The 23,975-nt window shown below is 44.6% G+C and overlaps 1 protein-coding gene across 1 annotated transcript in view; it reads right to left on the bottom strand.

Moving 5' to 3' along the window:
* The window catches only part of PROM1 (prominin 1), an 87,688-nt gene that overhangs the window by 14,476 nt on the left and 49,237 nt on the right, over positions 1–23,975 (bottom strand). Inside the window, exons 8-16 of the mRNA XM_081101209.1 lie at positions 22,566–22,783; positions 19,049–19,123; positions 17,631–17,694; positions 14,031–14,190; positions 6,940–7,092; positions 5,803–5,926; positions 4,015–4,118; positions 1,939–2,023; positions 3–146 (exon numbers count right to left, since the gene is read on the bottom strand). Coding sequence (XP_080957335.1) covers positions 3–146; positions 1,939–2,023; positions 4,015–4,118; positions 5,803–5,926; positions 6,940–7,092; positions 14,031–14,190; positions 17,631–17,694; positions 19,049–19,123; positions 22,566–22,783 — 1,127 coding nt within the window. The remainder of the gene's footprint in view (positions 1–2; positions 147–1,938; positions 2,024–4,014; positions 4,119–5,802; positions 5,927–6,939; positions 7,093–14,030; positions 14,191–17,630; positions 17,695–19,048; positions 19,124–22,565; positions 22,784–23,975) is intronic.

Here is a 23,975-nt window from a genome sequence, read left to right as displayed (position 1 = left end):
ACCTCAGCCAAGTAAGTGTCATAATCGATTTGCTCCACTCCCGAGTCACTGAAATCCAGAAGGTTTCTTTTTCCTTCTTCTTTGAGGACAATGTCATCAAGGTTCACGCTCATCTTTTTAAATTCATTGTTCATGTATCTAATGTGCTGTGCAATAAGAAGTCATAAGTAAGTCCATTTTTCTCCAAAAAAGTCAGAGGAGCAATGAAATTACACCAGACAGCCCTGGCCAGTGTGGCTCAGTTGGTTGGGCGTCATCCCTTTACCACTGAAAGGTGAAAGGTTGCTGGTTTGATTCCCAGTCTTGGCACATGCCAGGGTTACGGGCTCCATCCCCCATTGGGTGGTGGGGCATGCAAGAGACAGTCGATCATTGTTTCTCTCCTTCTCCCTTCCTCTCTCTAAAAAAAATCTGTTTCTTTTTTTTTTTTTAATTACAGGAGCCCGACCAGCATGGTTCAGTGGTTGAGCATTGACCTATAGACCAGGAGGTCAGAGTTCGATTTCCCGTCAGGACACATGCCCCAGTTTCGGCTCCATCCCCAGTAGGGGGTGTGCAGGAGGTAGCCAATCAATGATTCTCTCTCATCATTGATGTGATATCCATAAAAATATATTTAGAAAAAAAATTACACAGGACAAAAAAATTACACAGGCACTTGACTGGCATTTCTTCTTAACTCTTCCCTCCCCTCGCACCCCTCCCCTGCCTCTTTCCTTATGCCCTATGCAGAGCGCTATGTGAGGAGGTGGGGTGCAAAGCAAAATAACAGCACATCTTTAGTCTCAAGGACCTCAAAAGGCAGAGGCAATATCATAATAAAGGCACAGGACCTGCACCAGGACACGAGGGTTGGGGGAGAACCTTCTAGGAGAGGAGGCAGGGAGGGCAAAACAGAGGAGGTGGCTTCTGAGTGAGTCTTAACGAAAGAGATGCTGAAAGGGGGCGGGCAGGCTGCATCCGGGACAGGAGGCACAGGCACTGGACTCAGGTGGTTGGGGAGCATGCATTTATGGGAACAGGGAGGATGGCCTGGGGTCGTCCTAAGAGCCAGCCGGTAGTGCCAGCGGTGTGTGGTGCCCGAGGATGCTGGGCCCTCCGCACCCACCGCTACTCATCCTGGCACACAGAGAGAACGTTTGATGGCAGGCATGATGGGGAAATGTGTGGAGGGCATTTATTTTGGGCTTGGTTACAAAATTACATTTTTATTTATGTATATAGGCAAGGTATATTTAGGGAATATAATCAATACAAAATGTGTATACTGTAACCCCCTTTTTAAAATTTTTAAATTTGTTTTTTTAATCCTCACCCAAGGATATTTAGAGAGAGCAGGAGGGAGAAAGGGAGGGAGAGGGAGAGAGAGACACATGCCTATTGGTTGAGACACAGCTGAGAAACCCAGAGGGCCTAGAGGAGTAGGGGAGTGGGGATGGCCTTGACAGATGGCACCCTGGGCTTAGGCAGCTGAAACTCTCCTGCTCCCTCTGCTGGTCAGAAGGGGCCATGCCATCCTGTCCCCTTCCATTCCTGCTCCCACGCTGTCCTGGGCCCAGGGCCAGCCGAGCTCAGGAGAGCCCACAGCTCTCGGTGCCTAGCCCCGCTCCAGGGATCTGGCAGAAAACGGTGGCCAGTCTTACAGAGCCAATCTCCCTGCGAAGCAAGTGGGGCTTGCTCCTCTCAGAACACGAACCCGCAGGGAGACAGAGTCTTTCCCTTGGAGGCCCTGTTAGGGGACAATCAACTGGAGGTACCCATGCCTCAAGAGAGACACCAGCTGGCGGGGTGGGATGCACGTGTTTTGGAATTAGAACATACGAAGTGTCACTCCAAAATGGTTCATTTTATATGAATTTCACCCCCTTTTGAAGCAGCAAAGACAAGTGGATTGGGGAAAGAGCCACGGGAATGTCCTGGCGGGTTCCGAGTGCGTACCTCCTCAACGGTGAGATGCTCGCTGACATTGTAGAGGTTCTCCAGCTGCAGGGCAGTGTAGATGCCTTTGTTGTCTTTGCAGTCTCTGTGGGGATAAGCAGAGCGACCATGAACCAGAGAGGCAGCTGTGCCCCCCCCCCCCCCGCCCCGTCCACTGCCAACGAGGAAAAGAAGGGGTAACAGTCTCTGTTTACAGTCTCTGTGAACAAAGTGGCCGCTGGGGGTCCATGCAGCAGGCTGTCACCAGCGGCGGCCTGAACCCCCGTGGTGCCCACCATTCCTGACTTCGTTCCCCACTTTACAAAATGTCCCGTTTGGGAACAGATTCAGCAGGATCGGTAAATACGTTCTTCTGTCTGTCTCCCCTGTGTTCCTTCCCGGTCTATAAGGAATAGCACATTTATACATCGGAGAGAAATAAATCCTCACTTAAAAACACCCTAGCCCAGCCTGTGTGGCTGGGTGGTTGAGTGCTGACTCACGAACCAGGAGGTCAGGGTTTGATGCCCGGGTTGGGAGCTCAATCCCCAGTGGGGGGCACGCAGAAGGCCGCTTCTCAATGATTCTCTCTCATCATTGATGTTTCTCTCTCTCTCCTTCTCCCTTCCTCTGAAATCAATAAAATATTAAAAAATTAAATTTCACAAAAAACAAAACAACACTTGCTATAGGTAGGTGTTACCAGGCATATCTTGGGCTTTATTAAAAGGTTCTGTCAAACCTCTGCCAGCCCATCTCTCTCTGTATCCCCTGGGCTGAGCGTCACTCACTCAACACCTGGTTGGAGGCACATTCTAATGGCAGGATGGAGACACCCAGGGGGCTACCGACAGGTCAGGATCCTTTGGCTAGAAACCTGACTTGGCCTCACCCCTCTGCGCTTCCTTAAAATGAGAAAACCACCTCCCCTGAGCCTCATCTGATGCATATTTCTGTCACCCACACAGCCACTTCCTGAGGGTGTGTCCTCCCTGTGCTGCAGCCAGAGCCCTCTAGCCCTGAGAGGTGCCTGGAGAAGAAACAGTCCGCATCCTAGGAGGTGTGATAGCCCTCCGTAGAGAGCCCCAAGTAGGCTGGTGCTTCTGGAACAGAAAGCTTGATGTCCTAACAGAAGGAAGACTAGAGTCCTGCAGGAGCCAGAATCACAAAGAATGTGGTAGTGTCCTCTCCACATAGGGATGGTTTAATCATGCACAGAAACACCAATGGATTGATAATGTCTGTCTAGAACAGTGGTCGGCAAACTCATTGGTCAACAGAGCCAAATATCAACAGTACAACGATTGAAATTTCTTTTGAGAGCCAAATGTTTTAAACTTAAACTATATAGGTAGGTACATTGTTATTAACTTAATTAGGGCACTCCTAAGGCTTAGGAAGAGCCACACTCAAGGGACCAAAGAGCCGCAGTTTGCCGACCACAGGCCTAGAACATGCTGTTGAGAAAGATCCTGAGAGGTCTCTGGGCTGAGTAGAAGACCACAGTTGATTAGCAATGTCTGCCAGGAGGGCAAAGTGAAAGGATGGTGAACACATGTGCCACTCACTCATCTGCTGTCTCTGCTAGAGGAGCTGAGAGACACTGAAATGTCATTCCTATTGTACAGCGAGGAAGTGTACCGTCTAAGATCACAGAAGCCTGGTGGTGGCAGAGCCAGGACCGGAGCCCAGGCAGCCCCCGCCCCACAGACTGGCCCTTGAGCTGCATCACCATTTGCGCATCTGTGGTTTGGACCCACCCACTGACTTTGTGTTACGTGGCATTTATTTGGGGCAGGGTGGTCCTTGAACAAGAGTTTTCACAGGGTCCTGCTATGCATTTTAAAGTCACTTTCACCAGTGTGTCCTAGTGATCCCTGGACAGGGGGACCTTAAAGCACCACCATTCCAAGGTCTAGAAGGTTCTCACGGGAAGGATCAACTTCTTGGTCTTATTTCTACTATTTCTTTGGTAAGACTAGAGAACAGTTTAATTCTGAAACTGGCAAGTCTGATTATTAAAGTTAAAGGCACTTGGAAAATAAAATTATCATTCTGAAAATAAACAACATTTGAACCAGCAAAAAAAACTTATACCTGTAAACTTGTTCAATAGTGAGATTAACATCCATATTGTTAAGTATCTTGCCAGAGAGATAGTATTTCCAATTCTCATTTAGTAAATATGGTGTGTCCATAATCTAGAACAAATTTTAAAACTTTTTAAAAAGAAAGGCAGTTTTCTGGGGGAAGGTCAAGGGGAGAAAAAAAGGAGACATATGTAATACTCTTTGTAATACTTTAAGCAATAAAACAAAACTTTTTTAAAAGGCAGTTTTACACTAACATATACACATATAATAAAAACAATGTTATGTTAAGTATATTTTAGGGATTTTCATGTCATGATGCTCCTCATTGATGTTCAATTTAAAACTATAAAACAATAGTGTGGTTGGAATAAATCAAACCACCACTGGGTAGCATCAGCAGAAATTATTGAAATTACTTTGGAGAACTCTACTTTTTAGTAAAACAAACACATTAGAAATGACAAGGACAGAGCATTTTATTACGAGTAGATAATAGAAAGCCACAAAGTGGTTGACCCAGCTCCTCACTACTTCTCTCTGGACAAAATGAATTAACACTCACACATTCTCTGACTTCACATCATATATATTTAACATGGGCTAATTCATGCATGGCTGTGTATGTGCTTGAGGAGTGGAAATGGTTTAGAACTATCCCCTACTTTTTAAGAATTATTTTTAACGATTTAACACAATATGGAAGATAATAGAGTTTAGTTTGATGTGTTATTACTATTTTTTTTTATCAAGAGTCCATGTGAGGATAATATGACAAATCTATGCTCTCAATTTAGCTTTTCTCAACCAATCAAATCATTAAAATACCATGGCAACAACTGATTAGTTTAATAGCCATTCACCTGATTTTGTGACAGATCCTGAATTGGAAAATATATACAGTAAAACAGGGAAACATAAATGTGTTTAAAAAATCAGAATCTGGAGAAAAACATCGGAGAGCCAAACTTAAAGGGCAAACATGAAAACCCAAACGTCCTTCTAATTAAATGAAGCTAAATGTGAAATGCCCCCCTAGACTATGTGGAAGTTGGGTTTTGAGGGAGAAAATGAGGCTTGAGACCCACTTCCAACTGCCCCGTCATATTCTGCCAAGAACAAACTATCTTGCCAGGAGGCATATAATTTATCATCCCCTTCACTTCAAATATATGGTCTCAAACCATCTGTGTGGGCAACTGTCATCTGGGAAACTCTTTAAAATGTCAGAAACTTCCTGGGGTTTGGAGGCACCCAGGGATTTATCTTCTGATTTTCCAGCCACATTGGGGAACTACTGCTGAGCAAAATTTTCTTCTCCCCAAATATTAATGTCCCCATTGATACACATGCTTTAATTCCTGGAATGATTTCACTTACAAAAAATAATAATAATAACAGCATATATATTTTTTTGCTCTGATAGAAGGAATATCAAATAGAAGGAATCTCAACTTTTTGAATAAAAATCAAACTACTCATCTTTTTGCACTGCTCTTGAAGAAACCCAAAGTTTTGGCTCAAGCTCTGCCTTAATGGTAACAAAAACCTCATTTAGCCGAACCGGTTTGGCTCAGTGGATAGAGCGTCGGCCTGCGGACTCAAGGGTCCCAGGTTCGATTCCGGTCAAGGGCATGTACCTTGGTTGCGGGCACATCCCTACTGGGGGGCGTGCAGGAGGCAGCTGATCTATCTCTCTCATCGATGTTTCTAACTCTCTATCCCCCTCCCTTCTTCTCTGTAAAAATTCAATAAAATATATTTAAAAAAACACACAAAAAAAACCCTCATTTACCTGGAATAACTTCCTGTTTTGGTAAGGTTCACAGACCAATTTTTCCATATTTACACCAATGACAAAAGTAAGAACCACAAAGAGCATCGATATCCAACAAAAGAAGAAACTAACTCCAACCCCACTGCAAAAAAAAAGAAAAGAAAAGAAAAGAAAGAAAGTTAAGAATTCTATAAGGAATTGTTCATTATTCAATATTACCTATCAGTAATTACTGACTCTATACTCAATGTAGAAGAGGAACCTGCATCTTTAGCTGTTTACAGGTCAAATGAGTCAGCTTACCCAGGAGTGAAGACAGAAAGTGGCCAGCACAGTGGCCTTTCAGTCTTGGGCACAATATGTACTTAGGGAACCCTTAAGGCTTATTCCTGGTCCACCTGCAGCCAGTACCATGGTTCAGACATGGGCTCTGAGTTACTTGAGTGAACCAAGACTTTCTGCAGCAGACACTGTGAGTGGGGAGGTTCTAAAGCAAGAAATGTGCCCTTGGGAGTCTGAAGGGGGCCAACATGGCTCTGCATCCAGAGCACAGAGTGTGGTGAATGGCAGCCTGAGAGGCAGGTAGGGATGTACTGCCAGGGAAGGGAGGGGCTTTATGTTCAAGAGAAACACAATGCAACTTCTCTCTGAAGAAGAATACTCTTGGCAGAGCATGAAGTTTCTGGAGTTTCAAAGGGAACAAGCTAGATGATCATATAGATCAGTATCTGATAACAGGTCAATCTTTAACAAGTATCTGGTTAATATACGGACGGATGGATGGATGGATGGATGGATGGATGGATGGATGGATGGATAAATGGATGGATGCATGGCTAAATAGATGGGTGGATGAATGGATATGAATATAGGAAAAAACAATGGGAATAAAGAAAGCAAACTTGGACATAATTTTCATAATAGCTGCTTTAAAAAGGAGCCCACCATAAACAGCATGTTTAAGCTTACCTATCAAAGTGCAACTAATTTAGAATTTTCTTTGACTTTTTACTCTTGATGAAATTTCCCAAATTGATAAAAGTATAATCAACCAACACACCGATGGAACGCAGTGCTCAGCCCAGAGGACCACCATGTCACCTACTCTCCTCCGAGTTCCCACCCCTCCACTGGCAAGGAAGAGCAAACACTCACACCATGAGGAAGGTGCCTCCGGTGTTTGAGACGCAGCCTCGTGTGGTTGGGGTGGCATTCTGTTTATAGCCAAACACGCCACACAACAAGCCCAGGCAATAAAAAATCATGATGAGAGTCAGAAAACAGCAGATAATCAAGCAACTCAGCCACCTGGTGAAACAAGCACAGTGCTATTATACATGAAAGAGGTGACATCCTCATAACACAAAAGCTACCATACCAGGGCAGAAACAATTGAGTATAATGCTTGGCAATGAAATATTAGAAGCCCTTGTTAATTCCTCAGAAGGTGATGTGAAATGGTGCCTTCCCACCGCTAGTCTTCCAACCCAACCAATAAGAAACCTTAATCTTTATCTTGGTTTTGAAGTGTTCTCGCTCCATGGTCATAGGATTATTTTCTTCCTTTGCTTCACTTCTGTGGAGCTCATAAGCAGGGTTTGCTCAACTTCTCCATGGCTACAAGTAACAATGAGCCTTAAGACATTTATGTTCTTTCAAGGTTCCTAACCCTGGATGTACTTATTAGAATAATGAGGAGGTAGAAACAGACCAAGATTATAGTCAACAGACAAAGAAATATTGAGCTCTTTTCCCAGGTATTTCTCTAAAATATTTTGTGACTGTACAGATGTTTGGTGGGCATTGTCTCCTCCACAGAACCAGAAATTCTCCTCTCAGTGAATGCGTTTTAGAATTTAATGAGCATCCTAAATCAAATGCCTGCAGAAGGCAAATACCAATTTTGTAATGGTCCTGCGTGACATTTGAGGGTAATGGATCCTCAGATAGGTCTTCCTGGCAGTCCTAGAGTGTACATGAAGCTTTTCCGGCAGCTGAGGCTAAAAATGCTTCCCAACCTTTAAAACACTAAAAAAGAATTTACTTGTGAGACAAAAGCCTTTCATCCAATTAAAAGCCATCTTGGTAATTATAATAACAGCCACCTGCATTCCTTCTATGGCATTTGTTCCAGATTCTAGGGGACACATAATTCAATAAGCCATGGAATGTGGCCTCAGAAATCCTTTTCCGTTAATGCATGCCTCATTGGCTTAGTTAAATTTCTTTTAAAAATGAGCTGATGGTCTCTGGGCAGGGGGAGCTGACAGGTGGACAGACAACTGTACCCTTCTTTCCATTTGTGAAACTTTAACGAGACTGTAAGTTCACTGAGAAAGGGTCTGTCTTGTTTGCCCTGATTCCCACTGGGGTGGCCTCGCCCCACGGTAGGAAAACGGTCTGTGGATTACAGGGCAATAATGACGAGATAGTCAGATGGGGTTGAAAATGCACCTCTGACGATGCTGTTGCCGCCTTAAGTGAGTCACTTCGTCCTCCTGAGCCTCAGTTATCTACAAAGCGAGGCTATAAATAGAACACAACACAACCAGGGGACGTAGGTGCATATTATACAAGTCACGCGTGCTGTAACCGTTCCCTAATGGCTAGTGATTATTCTTATAGTTTATCTTATGCTCTTGCATAACAAATAACCCAAATAGGAATGAATGTCTCTGGAGTGTCCTTGGGTTTGGGCAGTGAGAACACTTCCAGGGGTGGGTCATGGGGCTGAGCCTTTCAGAGGGGAAAGTGCTTCTCAACGGCTCACCTGATCCTCTGAATCCCTCAAGTCGCCAAGTCCTTCCCTCCCTGGCCCTTGGTCTGATATTCTGCCCACACCTCCCAGGGCCAAACCCCATCAGTAGCACTTTCTAATGGGGCAAATGGCTGCTTACCTGAGCTCTTGGAACAACTGACTGGGTTCAGGGATGCACTTTCTGCAAGCACTGACCTCTCCATATTTATTTTATAAACCAACGATGGAAAGAATATTATCCAACTGCCCTTGTCCTTCTTTTTTTGTTTTTGTTTTTTATTTTAAATATATTTTTTATTGATTAAGATATTGCATATGTGTCCTTATCCCCACGTTACCCCCTCCCCCCCTCCCCCCGCTCATGCCCTCCCCCCCCCCTGTTGTCCATGTCCATTGGTTAGGCCTATATGCTTGCATATAAGTCCTTTGGTTGATCTTTCCCCATTACCCCCACCCTCCCCTACCTTCCCTCCAAGGCCCGACAGTCCAATCAATGCCTCTCCATCTCTGGATCAGTCCTTGTTCATCAGTTTATGTTGTTCATTATATTCCACAAATGAGTGAGATCGTGTGGTATTTATCCGCTCTCCAGTTCCATCCATGCTGTGGCAAATGGTAAGAGTTCCTTTTTCTTCTTCCTCTTCTTAAAGAATACCTTTCAGCATTTCATATAATGCTGGTTTGGTGGTAATGAACTCCTTTAGCTTTTTCTTATCCGTGAAGCTCTTTATCTGACCTTCTATTCTGAATGATAGCTTTGCTGGATAAAGTAATCTTGGTTGTAGGTTCTTGCTAGTCATCACTTTGAATATTTCTTGCCACTCTCTTCTGGCCTGCATGGTTTCTGTTGAGAAATCAGCTGCCTTGTAGGTAACTGAGTTTCTTTCTCTTGCTGCTTTTAAGATTCTCTCTTTGTCTTTTGCTCTTGGCATTTTAATTATGATGTGTCTTGGTGTGGTCCTCTTTGGGTTCCTTTTGTTTGGGGTTCTCTGCACTTCCTGGACTTGTAAGTCTATTTCTTTCACCAGGTGGGGGAAGTTTTCTGTCATTATTTCTTCAAATAGGTTTTCAATATCTTGCCCTCTCTCTTCTTCTGGTATCCCTATAATTCTGATGTTGGTACGCCTGAAGTTGTCCCAGAGGCTCCTTACACTATCGTCATATTTTTGGAATCTTTTTTTCTTTTTCGGATGGGTATTTTTTGTTTCTTTGTATTTCAAATTTTTGACTTGATTCTTGGGATCCTCTTGTCTGCTGTTGGGTGTCTGTATAATATTCTTTATTTCAGTCAGTGTATGCTTAATTTCTAGTTGGTCCTTTTTCATATCCTCAAGGGTCTCACTAGATTTCTTGAGGGTCTCACTAAATTTATCGGCAGTTTCCATAAAATTCTTGAAAAACCTTATAAACGTGGTTTTGAACTCTATATCCAGTCATTTGCTTTCCTCCATTTCTGTCATTTGTGACCTGTTTCTTTGTCTCCGCATTTTTTATGCTTCCCTGTGTTGGTAGAGTGGTTTTGTGTGCTAGGTGTCCTGTAGGGCCCAGTGGCTCAGCCTCTCCCATTACCTGAGGTGGACACTCTTGGTGCACCCCCTTGTGGGCTTTGTGCACAGTCTTGTTGTAGTTATGCCTTGATTGTTGTAGGATCACTGGGAGGAATTGACCTCCAGGCCAATTGGCTGTGAGAATCGGCTGTGTCTGCAGTGGGAGAACTTCTGTGCTGAAGACACCCTTCTGGGGCAAGATTGCTTCAGTGGGGCTTTGGTGCTCACTGCGTCTGCCCCCTGGGTGTGTCCCTTATGGATCTGAGGAGTTGTAATCCGGATGATCCCCCTCTGACCACTGGGTACACTGGCTCTTGGAGGTTACCCAGCAGGAGCTATGAAGAGAACTGCAGATTCCCCTTCCTTTTTTGGAGTTTGGAGGTGCCCTGATGAGGCCCAGCTGTGAAGCAATGCAAGCTGCTGTGGGGCCTTGGGCCTTCTCTTGGAAGTTCTGGGTCTGTGGCCCAGCTGCAGTTTGTTAGGTAATTTTCAGGTTGCAAAGGGCCAGGGCATTCATATGCAAAAGCATCTGCCACAGCCTGGGTGGGGCGGGGTCTCAGGGAATCAAAGGGCAGAGCAAGGAACTATGGCAGATTCTCAGCCCTGCCCTAAGGGGCCGCGAGTGTCTCAGTGTCCTGATAATTTAATTGCTGCAAGCACCTCTGAGAGAAAGCCGCCCTAGAGTTCCGAGTTCTGCCCACTGCCAGACAGTCCAGTTTCTCCCCGTATGAGTCCTGGGTCCCCAGAGACTTCCCGGAACCGGAGTTCAGAGCAGTCTGGAGCTTGTGACTCCCTCCCGATTCAAAAAGACAGCCAAGTCCTCAGGTACCAGCCCCTTTCCGCGCACTCTCGAGCCTCCGTACCTTTGCACTTTACTTCCGCAGCTCCTGACCCTCAATGTGCTTTTCTCTTTCCTTCTAGTTGTAGAATTTCCACTCCGCCAGCCTTCCTGTAAGTTCTGGATGATGTCCGTTTTGTCTTTTTATTGTGTTTTGAAGTTGTTGTAGGAGGCAGCAATTTCGGTGTTTCCCTATGCCGCCATCTTAGTTTCTCCCCTGCCCTTGTCCTTCTTAATTAAAGTTTTAAAATCCTGGTACATGCCTCAGATAATTATCACTACGATTCTAGAAGTCACTAAGGACAACAAAAGTGCAACTTATTAAAAATTTGGCTCAAGAACTTCAAGTCTTCAAGTTAAATAAAATACGGAATGCATCCTGAATTTGCAGGTCAGCTCTGCAGAAACTATGCTCGTGTTCTTCATGTAGTTTCAATTGTATTTTATTTTTTTAATTAAATCTTTATTGTTCAGATTATTACATTTGTTCCTCTTTTTTCCCCCCATAATTCCTCTCCTCCCAGTTCCCACCCCGCCCTCCGCCCTCACTCCCCACACACTGTCCTCATCCATAAGTGCACGATTTTTGTCCAGTCTCTTCCCGCATCTCCCACACCCCTTTCCCCACCAAGAATAGTCAGTCCATTCCCTTTCTATGTCCCTGATTCTATTATAATCACCAGTTCATTCTGTTCATCAGATTATTTATTCACTTGATTCTTAGATTCACTTGTTGATAGATGCATATTTGTTGTTCATAATTTGTATCTTTACCTTTTTCTTCCTCTTCCTCTTCCTCTTCTTAAAGGATACCTTTCAGCATTTCATATAATACTGGTTTGGTGGTGATGAACTCCTTTATCTTTTCCTTATCTGTGATGCTCTTTATCTGACCTTCAATTCTGAATGATAGCTTTGCTGGATAAAGTAATCTTGGTTGTAGGTTCTTGGTATTCATCACTTTGAATATTTCTTGCCACTCCGTTCTGGCCTGCAAAGTTTCTGTTGAGAAATCCGCTGACAGTCGTATGGGTATTCCCTTGTAGGTAACTGAGTTTCTTTCTCTTGCTGCTTTTAAGATTCTCTCTTTGTCTTTTGCTCTTGGCATTTTAATTATGATGTGTCTTGGTGTGGTCCTCTTTGGATTCCTTTTGTTTGGGGTTCTCTGGAGTTGTAAGTCTATTTCTTTCACCAGGTGGGGGAAGTTTTCTGTCATTATTTCTTCAAATAGGTTTTCAATATCTTGCTCTCTCTCATCTTCTGGCACCCCTATAATTCTGATGTTGGTACGCTTGAAGTTGTCCCAGAGGCTCCTTACACTATCTTCGTATTTTCGGATTCTTTTTTCATTTTGCTTTTCCGGTTGGGTGTTTTTTGCTTCTTCACGTTTCAATTCTTTGACTTGATTCTTGCGCTCCTCTGGTCTGCTGCTGGGTGTCTGTATAATATTCTTTATTTCAGTCAGTGTATGCTTAATTTCTAGTTCGTTCTTTATCACAACATCGAGGGTCTCATTAGATTTCTTGAGGATCTCACTACATTTATCGGCAGTTTTTAGAAACTTATTGAAAGACCTTAAAAGTGTGGTTTTGAGCTCTATATCTTCCATTTCTGACATCTGTGTCCTGTTTCTTTGTCTCCGCATTTTTTATGCTTTCTTAGTGCAACCCCTAGTGGTCTTTATGTGCAGTCTTGTTATAGTTATGTCTTGATTGTTGTAGGTAATACTGGTGTGGATTTGACCTCCAGGCCAACTGGCTATGAGAATCAGCTGTGTCTGCAGTGAGAGAACTTCTGTCCTCTAGGGAGGTGCTAATCTAGCCTTTGCCTGAGGCTATCCGGCAAATGCCTCTGTGCAGGGCTTGGGCGGGGTGGGTCTCACGGGATCAACAGGGTGGGCTGGAGCGAGCAGTTATGGCTGCTCTCAGTCCAGTCCCCAGGGGCTCTGCCTCTCTGAGTCCCAGCAACCACTGCAAACCTCGGAGAGAAAGCTGCCTTCGAGTTCCAACCGAAGCCAGACAGTCCCGCTTCTCCCGTTTGAGTCTGGGTCCCTAAAGACTCGCCCGGATCTGGAGCTCAGAGTCTGCGACTCCCTCCCGATTGAAAACGCCAACAGCGCCCTCAGCCACCAGCCCGCTCTGCCTGCACTCCGCACCTTAGTATTTGACTTCAGCACTGCGCCTCCTCTGAGTCGCAGTATGCGTTTCTCTTTCCTCCTAGTTGTAGGACTTCCACTCAGCCAGTGTTCCTGTGGTTCTGGGTGATGTCCGTTCTGTCTGTTAGTTGTTTTTTTTGAAGTGGTTGTTCGAGGCAGCTAACTCTGGCGTTAACCTATGCCGCCATCTTGGTTCCTGTATTTTATTTTTTATTCCCATAATAAATTTACTTATAAGGTTTTATGATCTGTGATTTTTTTTTGATTTTTTTAAATCGTCACTTGAGGATATTTTTCCATTGATTTTTTTTTTAAGAGACAGTAGAAGGCAGGGAGGAAGGGGAGAGAGAGAGAGAAACATCGATGTGAGAGAGACACATTGATTGGTTGCCTCCTGCATACTCCCTGACCAGGGCCAGGGATCAAGCCTGCAACCAAGGTATATGCCCTTGACCGGGAATCAAACCCAAGATCCTTCAGTCTGAGGGCTGACTCTCTAATCACTGAGCAAACCTGGGCAAGGCTGTGATTTTTTTCAATTATAGTTTACATTCAATATCATTCTGTATCAGTTTCAGATGTATAACATAGTGGTTAGACAATCATATACTTTACTGAGTTCCAGCCCCCCCCCCCCCCCCCCCCGCCAATGAAGGGATTAAGAAGTACAAATTGGTAGCCACAGAATAGTCACAGAGATATAAAGTACAGATAGGGAATATAGTCAATAATATTGTAATAACTATGTATGGGACAAGGGGGGGGGGGTCCTTGAAATATCATATAATTTCCATTTTAGTGTATGTCCCAATGAAGTGAACAATTTAACTTTTCCAGTGAGCATCAACTAGGGTGAATACATTGGGTTATGGTCTCTTTGTACAACTTGCTCTCCTAAGATTATCTTGGTTATAAGGTCAAATTTACCAGCTCAAAGGAGGCACTCACCTGTATGACTCATATTTTTCCACCCTAGGCAATTCCCGGTAGATGTTACTTTCAAGGTCATCGATGGAATCCAAGAAAACTGACAGCTTTTCCTGAATGGGAACCTTTTCTGCTATCATTTTGATATTTAAACCAATGTAATTCAAGGTCCTTTTGACAGCTGGAAACAAAAACACCTCAGTCATGCATTCCTAGAGGAAACAGAAGCTTTGTTTGGGCACCAAAATGGAAAAAACCTGAACCACTTTCACTTTTTCCCGTGTTATGTGTGCACTTGAAGTATGAAAAGTTCTGCACCAAGCGGGAATGTAGCCAAGACCAGCAAAAAGCAATTACTTAACAAAACGGCAGGCTAGAGGCATGGACTTTGATGATATGGTGCTGAAATCAAGCCAGAGTTTTCTTCCTACTTATTTTATTTTACCCATTTTATTTATTTATTTTTTTATTGTTTAACTTATTTTTTTTTTAAGGGTCAGATAATTAAAATGTACTGTGTACCTACCCCAGGCCAGGCACTTTTATCAATATTAACTCATTTATTTCACTGAGATAGATATGCTGATTCCCATTTAATACCAGTGACCCTGGGGCTCATAGATGTTAAATACCTGCCCATATGTCTTTTTCAGAAAGCACTGGAAATGGAGCTTATCTAACTCTACAGCTTCTGTTAAGTGACTTCTGGAAAACAACTTCGTAACCTAGCAATTCCTTCCACTATGTGCCGGCATCAGAAACACACCAACTCTCTGGGGCTGAAGTTGTGAACAAGGGACTCCAGGTGGTATTTTTGTTAAATTTTTGTGTGGCTCATGCAAACTGAGCCTTGTCAAAGCACATCTGTGTTTGCTACATGCAAAAAGCAAGAATCTCCCCAGTGGTCAAACAGTCCTCGTTCACCTCCACCCTAGCCTTTCAGAGAGGAGGTTAAGTTCTAGCTTTCTGGAAAGTGTCGGTAATGGCCGGTCGAGAATGAAGGCCACCTGGGGTGCCGGGTGTCCCCTGGCCTGGCATTCTCACAAGGTGTACTGAGAACAGACAAGGCACTTAAAATCCTGACCCTGCGATCTCCGCAGCAGCCAAGACAAGGTGCACGGTTCTCTCGAGGCCATCTGGGTCTCCTGGTGAATTCTGGGTAGATGGGAGCATGGTCCAAAATGGAACTACATAAAAGTGGTGGGAACCTTTTTCAAAGTGTGTTGCTCACAATATCACTGCATGTGGCTCAATGCCTCCTGCAAACAGCTTGCGTGCGAAAAGCCCCAGGATCCTCGGCGAGGTGACTCCATGGGCCTCTTTTTACCTCTGGGATTTCTGGGAGTCAGACAGATGAGATCTATGGACTCCCCCTCTCCTATGGATGGTTCCCGAAACTAAGAAGTGGGCCCCTGTCTGCCTCCCAAGCTGTCCTGCCCTGTCACCCAGCACAGCTCCCCAGCCTTGCGAGCTCCGGTACCCTCTCTTAGCAAATACCTCCTTTAGGCCTCAGAAGTCGCTTCCTCCAGGAAGCCTCCCATCAGCCTCGCCCCACCCCCACAGACCTCAACATGTCACCAGAGTGTGATGAACAGCACCTGTACACATGCCCAGCCAAAGGGGCAGCAGTGGCCAGGCCTTAGTCACTTCCCATCTCAGAGCCCAGCAGAAACCTGGCACACAGTAGGCGCTTAAACAGTGTGCGCAGGACAGGACCAAATGGTCAAACCAGGGGAGCTGAGGGTTTCTATTTGTTTTGGATGAGCAGTTAATACTCCAGCTGACGAAGTGGCACTCGCCTGGACCTGGGAAAACTCTGGCTTGTGTTTAGGCGACGATGGTGCGTGCAAAGGGCTTCGCTCACGCACTCCGCACACCCCGCTTTGCCAGACTTACGGGGGAGCTGCATGGATTGGCAGGAGAGGTCCAGGAAGGGGAGGCAGAGAAAGCAAACAGAGATCAGTAAGTACGTGGCTATCAGAGGTATGGCATTGGTCAGCCTTAGGATGCTGGGAGAGCAAAGCGTGACTTTGTCTTTAACATCGGAGTATTTTTAGGCGAAATATTAGACTAAACACAAAAAAGAAAACCCACAGGGCTTTCTATAATCTACAGCTATATAGTGGGGGGAAAAATTTTTTTAAAACCACAAGTCTTAATGGGTTGAAAGAATAGTATTAGAAAAAAAAAAATCAAGTACCTCTAACACAATATTTCAAACTACTTGGTCAACAGATAAATAGAAGCACTGAGAAAATGATTTGTTTAAAAGAGAAGATAATTGGCCTGCCCAGTGTGGCTCAGTGGTTGAGCAATGACCCTTGAGCCAGAAGGTCAAGGTTAGATTCCTGGTCAGGGCTCATGCCCAGGTTGCTATGGGCTCGATCCCCAGTAGGGGGCGTCAGGAGGCAGCTGATCAATGATTCTCTCTCATCACTGATGTTTCTATCTCTCTATTCCTCTCCCTTCCTCTCTCTAAAATCAATAAAAAATATATTTAAAAATAAAAATAAAAGAGAAGATAGTCTTACACAGCTTCAGAGATGTCTCCTCTTAGCAGACAACCCAGGTTTATGCCTACCCTAACCTCAATATAACGTGATTCAATCATTTGCAACCAGTAGAATTCACTCAACCTCAGTCTGTCTCTCCAAACTGTGAGCGACCTTCAGAATCTAAATACCATTACGTCAGCATCAGAAGACAAATAAACATCTCCAAAGACAAAATAAATCCTTATACATAGTATTCTTTTAATAAAATATCAATTTTAAGTTCTTTTAGGAAATATAATAATCTACAGCTTTTGCCCCAGTGATAACAATCAGAATGCAACTCCAAGCTTTGGCTTCTGGTGGCTCTGATAGCTCACCCTGAGGGCTCATCACTGCAGTGTGGCCCTCAGCCAGGCAGCTTCCCGCCAGCAGGGGGCGATGTCAATCTGTGCTCATACGAGGATTATTATTTTTTTAAATCAATGTCAATGGTGAATTTGGTACCATCAAAAAACTCAGATATTCCTTTAGTTTTCTAGGTCTTAGTGAGAGAACATTTTTTTCAAAATATATCTCATTGATTCTTTTACAGAGAGGAAGGGAGAGGGATAGAGAGTTAGAAACATCGATGAGAAAGAAACATCGATCAGCTGCCTCTTGCACACTCCCTACTGGGGATGTGCCCACAACCAAGGTACATGCCCTTGACCGGAATCGAACCTGGGACCCTTGAGTCCGCAGGCTGATGCTCTATCCACTGAGCCAAACCGGTTAGGGCGAGAGAACATTTTTTTTAAAAATATATTTTATTGATTTTTTACAGAGAGGAAGGGAGAGAGATAGAGAGTTAGAAACATCGATGAGAGAGAAACATCGATCAGCTGCCTCCTGCACATCTCCCACTGGGGATATGCCCGCAACCCAGGTACATGCCCTTGACCGGAATCGAATCCGGGACCCTTCAGTCCGCAGGCCAACGCTCTACCCACTGAGCCAAACCGGTTTTGGCGAGAGAGAACATTTTTTAAGAGGGAAAGAGAACAATGGAATTCTTAGTAGATTTCTTTGTGCTAACCACCAATGCTTAATGAGGAGAGATACAAAATTATTTCAGTCTGTGACTCACCTGGTATTATTTCCGTGGTTTGATTTTGCAGCCTCTCGGGTATATTATTAATGGATTGATAGCTCTAAAAAACAGTTCAAAATAAATTGATGTGCATAGTAAGTAGAACACCAGGGACCGGTACTCATTTAGCACAGAGCAGAAAAGCAAAATATAAATGTAACATTTACCTTAAGGTGGAAATTATCATTATGTGGCCATTAAAAGTCTCAAAAGATTCCCCATAGAGGGGACTTGCTTTCAACTGTACCCATCGAAGATTATGCTAAAAGTTTTTAACTTTTCACTTTTAACTCATGTTAAGTTTGCATGTATCTACACCATACCAGTGTCTCTCAAATGGGGACAATGCTGTCCCCCAAGGAGACATGTGGCAATGTGTAGAGACATTTTGGTTGTCACAGCTGAGAGGTGCTGCTGGCATTGTGCAGGGCAGGGTGAGGGTGCTCATAAATACCTTGCAATGCATAGGAACAGCCCCCACTGCAAGGAATTTCCCAGCCCCACACATCTGTATGCTGAAGTTAGGAAACCCTGATCCATACAATGCACCGTGTGCAGATGCAGATTCACAGATAACCCATATCTGCGAATTTCTAAAATAGCATCTTCTTTTCCATGCAATCACAACGTGAAATTGGGGGTCTAGGCTCACAGAAAACAATAATGTCCTTAAAGCCCAGCTTCTGGAGAATACACATTGCAGTGAGGCAAAAACAAGAACGAAGACAGCCTTGCCCAGCCAGGTTGCTTGAAGGCTAACTCCAGGGCAGGAAAATGTCCTTATTTCCCAAGTCATTCAAGGAACTATCCAGCCTCTTCCCTGGAAGGGGCTTAACTTGTGTTTCTGTGTGTCAGCTGGTGTGTGTCAGCCTGTGAGCACTGCAGCGATTGCAACCTGTTGTGAACACAAGGTCTGTGTCCCCCCTAAAATGCAAATGTTGAAATCCCTCCCCCAGAGTGATGGTATTAGGAGGTGGGCCTCTGGGGGTGATGAAGTCAGGAGAGTGGATCCCCTTGAATCAGGTTGGGGCCCTTATACAGGAGCCCCAGGGAGCTCTCTGCCAGGTGAGGAAAAGGACCCAGTGAGAAATGACCGCCTGCCACCTGGACAGGTCTCTCACCGGATCCCGGACATGCCGGCATTCTGATGGCAGAATTCCCACCACCAGAACTGGGAGAAATAAATGTCTGCCGTGAACAGCCGCCCAGCCTATGATGCTCTTTTATGGCAGTGCAATCCAAGATGTAAACTTCGTGAGGTTTACGGTGCCCCCAGGTTCCACTGCAGCCTAGCAGCATCGATGACATAAAACAACATCCCAACAGAATCTCACTGCTTTTCTTCTGTTTCCTGTTTTCGTACGCATCAGTCTGCTCGTTAAAATAAGCTACTGTATGTTTCCCAGATAACATACCATTTGGACCAGGCTGGATAGATTTGTCTGAAGAACACCATTGACGTTATTAATTACGTTATCCAACAATCTGAGCTGAAATGTGTAAGACAAAACATAAGGCAAGGTGGTTACCCCCAAATCACTTGTCATCTAATATCCAAGTTCCAAGCCTCTATATTATAGGGTATGATCTATATTTTTGGGAACAACAGAGTATTGTGTGGGGAAAACACATTTAGCACAGAATGGCCTGTATCAAGCACTAATTTTAGATGGGGGAGGTCTCCTGCCTCAGGAGGGAGAGAAATTGAACACAGACTGAATAGGTGTGACCTCAGATTTTAGGTACTGAATTTCCTATATAATAAAGATGTAATATGCAAATGGTCATTACACCGTGAAGTGTACCGACCGACCGTGGAATGACTGGACCACGGATCAGCAGGAGGGTGGGGCCGTGAGACACAAGTGGGCAGTGGAGAGCTACAGGAGGGGGCAGGGCAGCAAGCTACGAAGGGGTCGGGGGGAACTACTGGAGGGCAGCAGCAAGCTACTGGCGAGCTACTGGTGCACGGATTCATGCGCAGGGCTACTAGTTGTTGAATAAACAATCTTTTCAAAAACACATTTAAAAGTAATACAATCCGTGGTTCTCTTGGTGCATGATCTGGAATAAATTTTTCATTTTACATCATGCATAGATTTAAAGTGTCCTATCTCTTACCAATACCAAGACAAATATCCTGTACCTCCCGACATGGTATACCGAAGACACAGTATCACTTTTGTGATATCCTGACAAATGTGCATACTTTAAATCTAATCATGAGGAAGCATCAGACAAATATAAATTGAACGTCATTCTGTATAATGCCTGTAGTCTTAAAAAATGTCAATGTAGATCCTAGCTGGTTTGGCTCAGTGGATAGAGCATTGGCCTGCAGACTAAAGGATCCCAGCTTCACCTCCAGTCAAGGGCACATGCCTGGGTTGTGGGCTTGATCCCCAGTAGGGGGCGTGCAGGAGGAAGCCGATCAGTGAATCTCTCTGATCATTGATGTTTCTATATCTCTCTCTCTCCTTCTCCCTTCCTCTCTGAAATCAATAAAAATATATATTTTTTAAAATGTCTGCCGAAACCGGTTTGGCTCAGTGGATAGAGCGTCGGCCTGCGGACTGAAAGGTCCCAGGTTCGATTCTGGTCAAGGGCATGTACCTGGGTTGCGGGCATATCCCCAGTAGGAGATGTGCAGGAGGCAGCTGATCGATGTTTCTCTCTCATCGATGTTTCTAACTCTCTATCTCTCTCCCTTCCTCTCTGTAAAAAATCAATAAAATATATTTAAAAAATAAAAATAAAAATAAAAAAATAAAATGTCAATGTCATAAGAAAAAGATAGACTCAGACACTGTCTCAGATTGAAGAAACTAAAGAAACGTGAAAACCAAAGACCACATGTGATCCTGATTGGACCTTAGACTGAAATGAGAAAAAAATGCATTTTGAGAAAAATTGGCAAAATCTGAATATACACTGTAGGTTTGATGGTAGGATTAGGTCAATGGTATATGTCCTCACGTTGATAATGGTATTACTTGCTATGTAAGGTCAGGAAATATTTAGGGGTAAAAGGGCATAATGCCTGCAACTTTCCTGCAAACAACTGAGAAGAGAAAAAAATGCCTATCATTTTATGTATATCCTAGAGGCCCGATGCATGAAGATTCATGCAAGAATAGGCCTTCCTTGTCCTGGCTGCTGGCATCGCCTTCACTCTGGCCCGGAGTCGCCTTTCGGCCTTCCCATACTGCCCAGAGGCCCAGAGTGGCTGGGGTGGTGAGGAATGCCTGCGTCATTGTCATGGCAATGTCCCGGCCTGGCCGTTGCCATCTTTGTCACGTCAATTTGCATATTCCCTCCTTATTGGCTGTGGGCTCCACCATCTTTGTCGTGAAGTGATGGTCAATTTGCATATTCCATCTTTATTAGACAGGATATGACAATATACCTAGACAGATGATAGATACATAAGTAGATAAATGGATAAAATGATATGATCAAGCAAATGGAGCCAAATGTTGACAACTTGTGGATCTGGGTAAAGGGTGTAGACAGGGGTTCCTGGCACCATTCTAGCAGTCTTTCTGCATGTTTGAAAATATACCAGAATTAATCATTTCCCCAAAAAAGGACTCAATTTAAATGCCAGTACAGATCCTGAGCTCTAAAAGACTGTTTGATGATGACGAAAGTGACTGTAGTAGCTATGAAGACACAGATGCTGGACGTGAAGTGTGTAAGTAAAACTGATGCATAAAATATGAAAATGAGAAAAATGTAGCTAAATTAAAATATTGATTTATGCCAATGTGGTGTGTATCTATATCACTATCTCAATAAATTAAAGACCATGAGCAGATATGATTACTTTATCTATATCCCAGAACTTTATAAATTCAAGTTGCTCCAAATTCTTTTACCTAATCTTTTCTTTGGGAATATGAGAAATTACTTTATATTTAGGCACATGTAATCACTATACCAGGCACATAATCCCAAAATACATTTTAGCTTTTAAAGGTCTATAAAAATGCATTCTAGACAAGTGCTGGTGAGGATGTGGAGACAAAGGAACCCTCTTGCACTGCTGGTGGGAATGCAGACTAGTGTAGCCACTGTGGAAAACAATATGGAGTTTCCTCAAAAAATTAAAAATGGAGCTCCCATTTGACCCAGTAATCCCACTTCTAGTAATATATCCAAAGAAATCAGAAAACACCAATCAGAAAGGATATATGCACCCCTATGTTCATAGCTAAGATTTGGAAACAGCCTAAGTGCCCATCAGCAGATGAGTGGATTAAAAGGCTGTGGTGCATCTACACAATGGAATACTACACTGCAGTAAAAAAGAAGGAATTCTTATCATTTGCAATAGCATGGATGGAACTGGAGAACATTATGCTAAGCAAAATAAGCCAGTCAGAGAAAGATAAATATCACATGATCTCACTCATTTGTGGAATATAATGAACAACATAAACTGATGACCAAAAACAGAGCCAGAGACATAGAAGCATTGAACAGACCATCCAACCCAAGAGGAAAGGCAGGGGAGTTGGGGGTGAGAGATCAACCAAAGGACTTGTATGCATGCATATGAGCATAACCAAAGGACACAGAAAGTAGGGGCATGAAGGCATGTGCTGGAGGGTGGGAGTGGCTGGGGAGAGGTCAATGGGGGAAAAGGGAGACTTATGTAATACTTTAAACAACAAAGAATTTTTTAAAAAATGCATTCTGCTTCCTTTTCTTTTTTTAAAGTTGAGTTCATTTTCCTGTTTTTTCCAACAAGACAACTCTCAAGGGGGGGCTTCCTACTACTTCTTCCCTCACTGCCGCCATTCCAGTGGTGATCAGGTGCCAGGAAGATGGACAGAACCCAGGTGCTGTGCATGGGGGCAGGCACCCACGTGGAGCCCTGCCCAGATGCCCAAAGACCCTGCCTCGCACATGAGGAGGTCGCCCCCTCACCTTGCCCAGGTAGGTATTGTTGTCCAGCTGGTCCAGAGACATTCTGATGGAGTTGCACCTGGCACGCTGGGCGGGTTCAGAGCACACGGGGTCCTTGAGGGACTGCTCCAGGTCTCTTTTCACCTCCCGCAGGCCTCTGTAGATCTCTTCGGGTGATCTCTTTAACTCCCATAAGTTTTTGTTCACGGACACCAGGAGTACTTTGGTGTCTCTGATCTCTGTGGGAACATAGTCCACTTCAGGGCAGAGGCACCCACAGGCTGCTGCGGCAGTACGTTTCCCATCTACAAACTTCCTAAGTGCTCCTGGGAATGCCCCCCCACCCCCTCCCACCCCCCAGGAGCCTGCCACTGCTGGCTCCTCCGCCAGCCCCTGTGACCAGCTCAGCCTTCCTGCTTGGGGAACTCGATGGGGACATCTGGATGTGGCAATAACCACTGGACAGGGCGTGGCAACCTCAGGAAAAGGTGTTGCTGCCCCAGAATCACCAGGCCTTGAAGAGGCCAGCCCAGCCCCAGCCGACGTGGCTCAGTGGTTAAGTGTCGACTTATGAACCAGGAGGTCACGGTTTGGTTCCCGGTCAGGGCACATGCCCTGGTTGCAGGCTCGATTCCCAGTGTGGGGCATACAGGAGGCAGTAGATCAATGATTCTCTCTCATCATTGATGTTTCTACCTTTCCTTCTCCCTTCCTATCTCTGAAACCAATAAAATTTGTTTTTTTTAAAAAGAGGCCAGCCCAGACCAGCTAGCATCTCCACCCCTGAGCAGTTTTCACCCACCTTATGCTGTGGCTAGTCAAAGAGCTGGAAGAAAGTGCAGAGGAACAGGGAAGAGTATGGTTTTGGATTCAGGCAGGTCTGGGTGCAGACCCGAGCTTCCCTATGCACAGGCCGTGTAACTAGAAGCTGAATCCTGAACATTTTGCCGGCAGTTTCCTCAAATGCTGACACCGCCACCATGCTCATCAGGAAATGTGGGGATCAGAAGGACCCGACTGAACCTCCTCAATGGCAGGGAGACCGTCTGTCTTATTTTAGGGGCCCCGCAGCTTGGAACACATCCTTAGACATGGAAATCCCTAATACTTGTTTGCCACCCTGATTTCTCTGGTGCGCAGAGCTCCGCACTCATCACCAGGGAAGTAGCAGATTGCAACTCTTTTCACAGTGACTTACGGCCCGAGAAGGACAAGGTGGTGAATTTAAATAGAGGGCATGCTCTTCTTCTGAGCAAGTAGGTCTTCCAGGCTCACAAAACACATAGCGGAGCCGCATGCGGGGGTTGCTAGGAAAGGGGGAACGCCCTTGAAAATGTGTTATTCCAACTTCCTGGGCTACCACATGAGCGTGAGTGCTAAAACAACAACAACAACAACACACACACACACACACACACACACACACACACT

The sequence above is a fragment of the Myotis nattereri genome (genome assembly GCF_964212035.1).
Source record: "Myotis nattereri genome assembly, chromosome: 1".
Taxonomy (NCBI): domain Eukaryota; kingdom Metazoa; phylum Chordata; class Mammalia; order Chiroptera; family Vespertilionidae; genus Myotis; species Myotis nattereri.
This window is presented reverse-complemented; position numbering and strand designations above follow the sequence as displayed.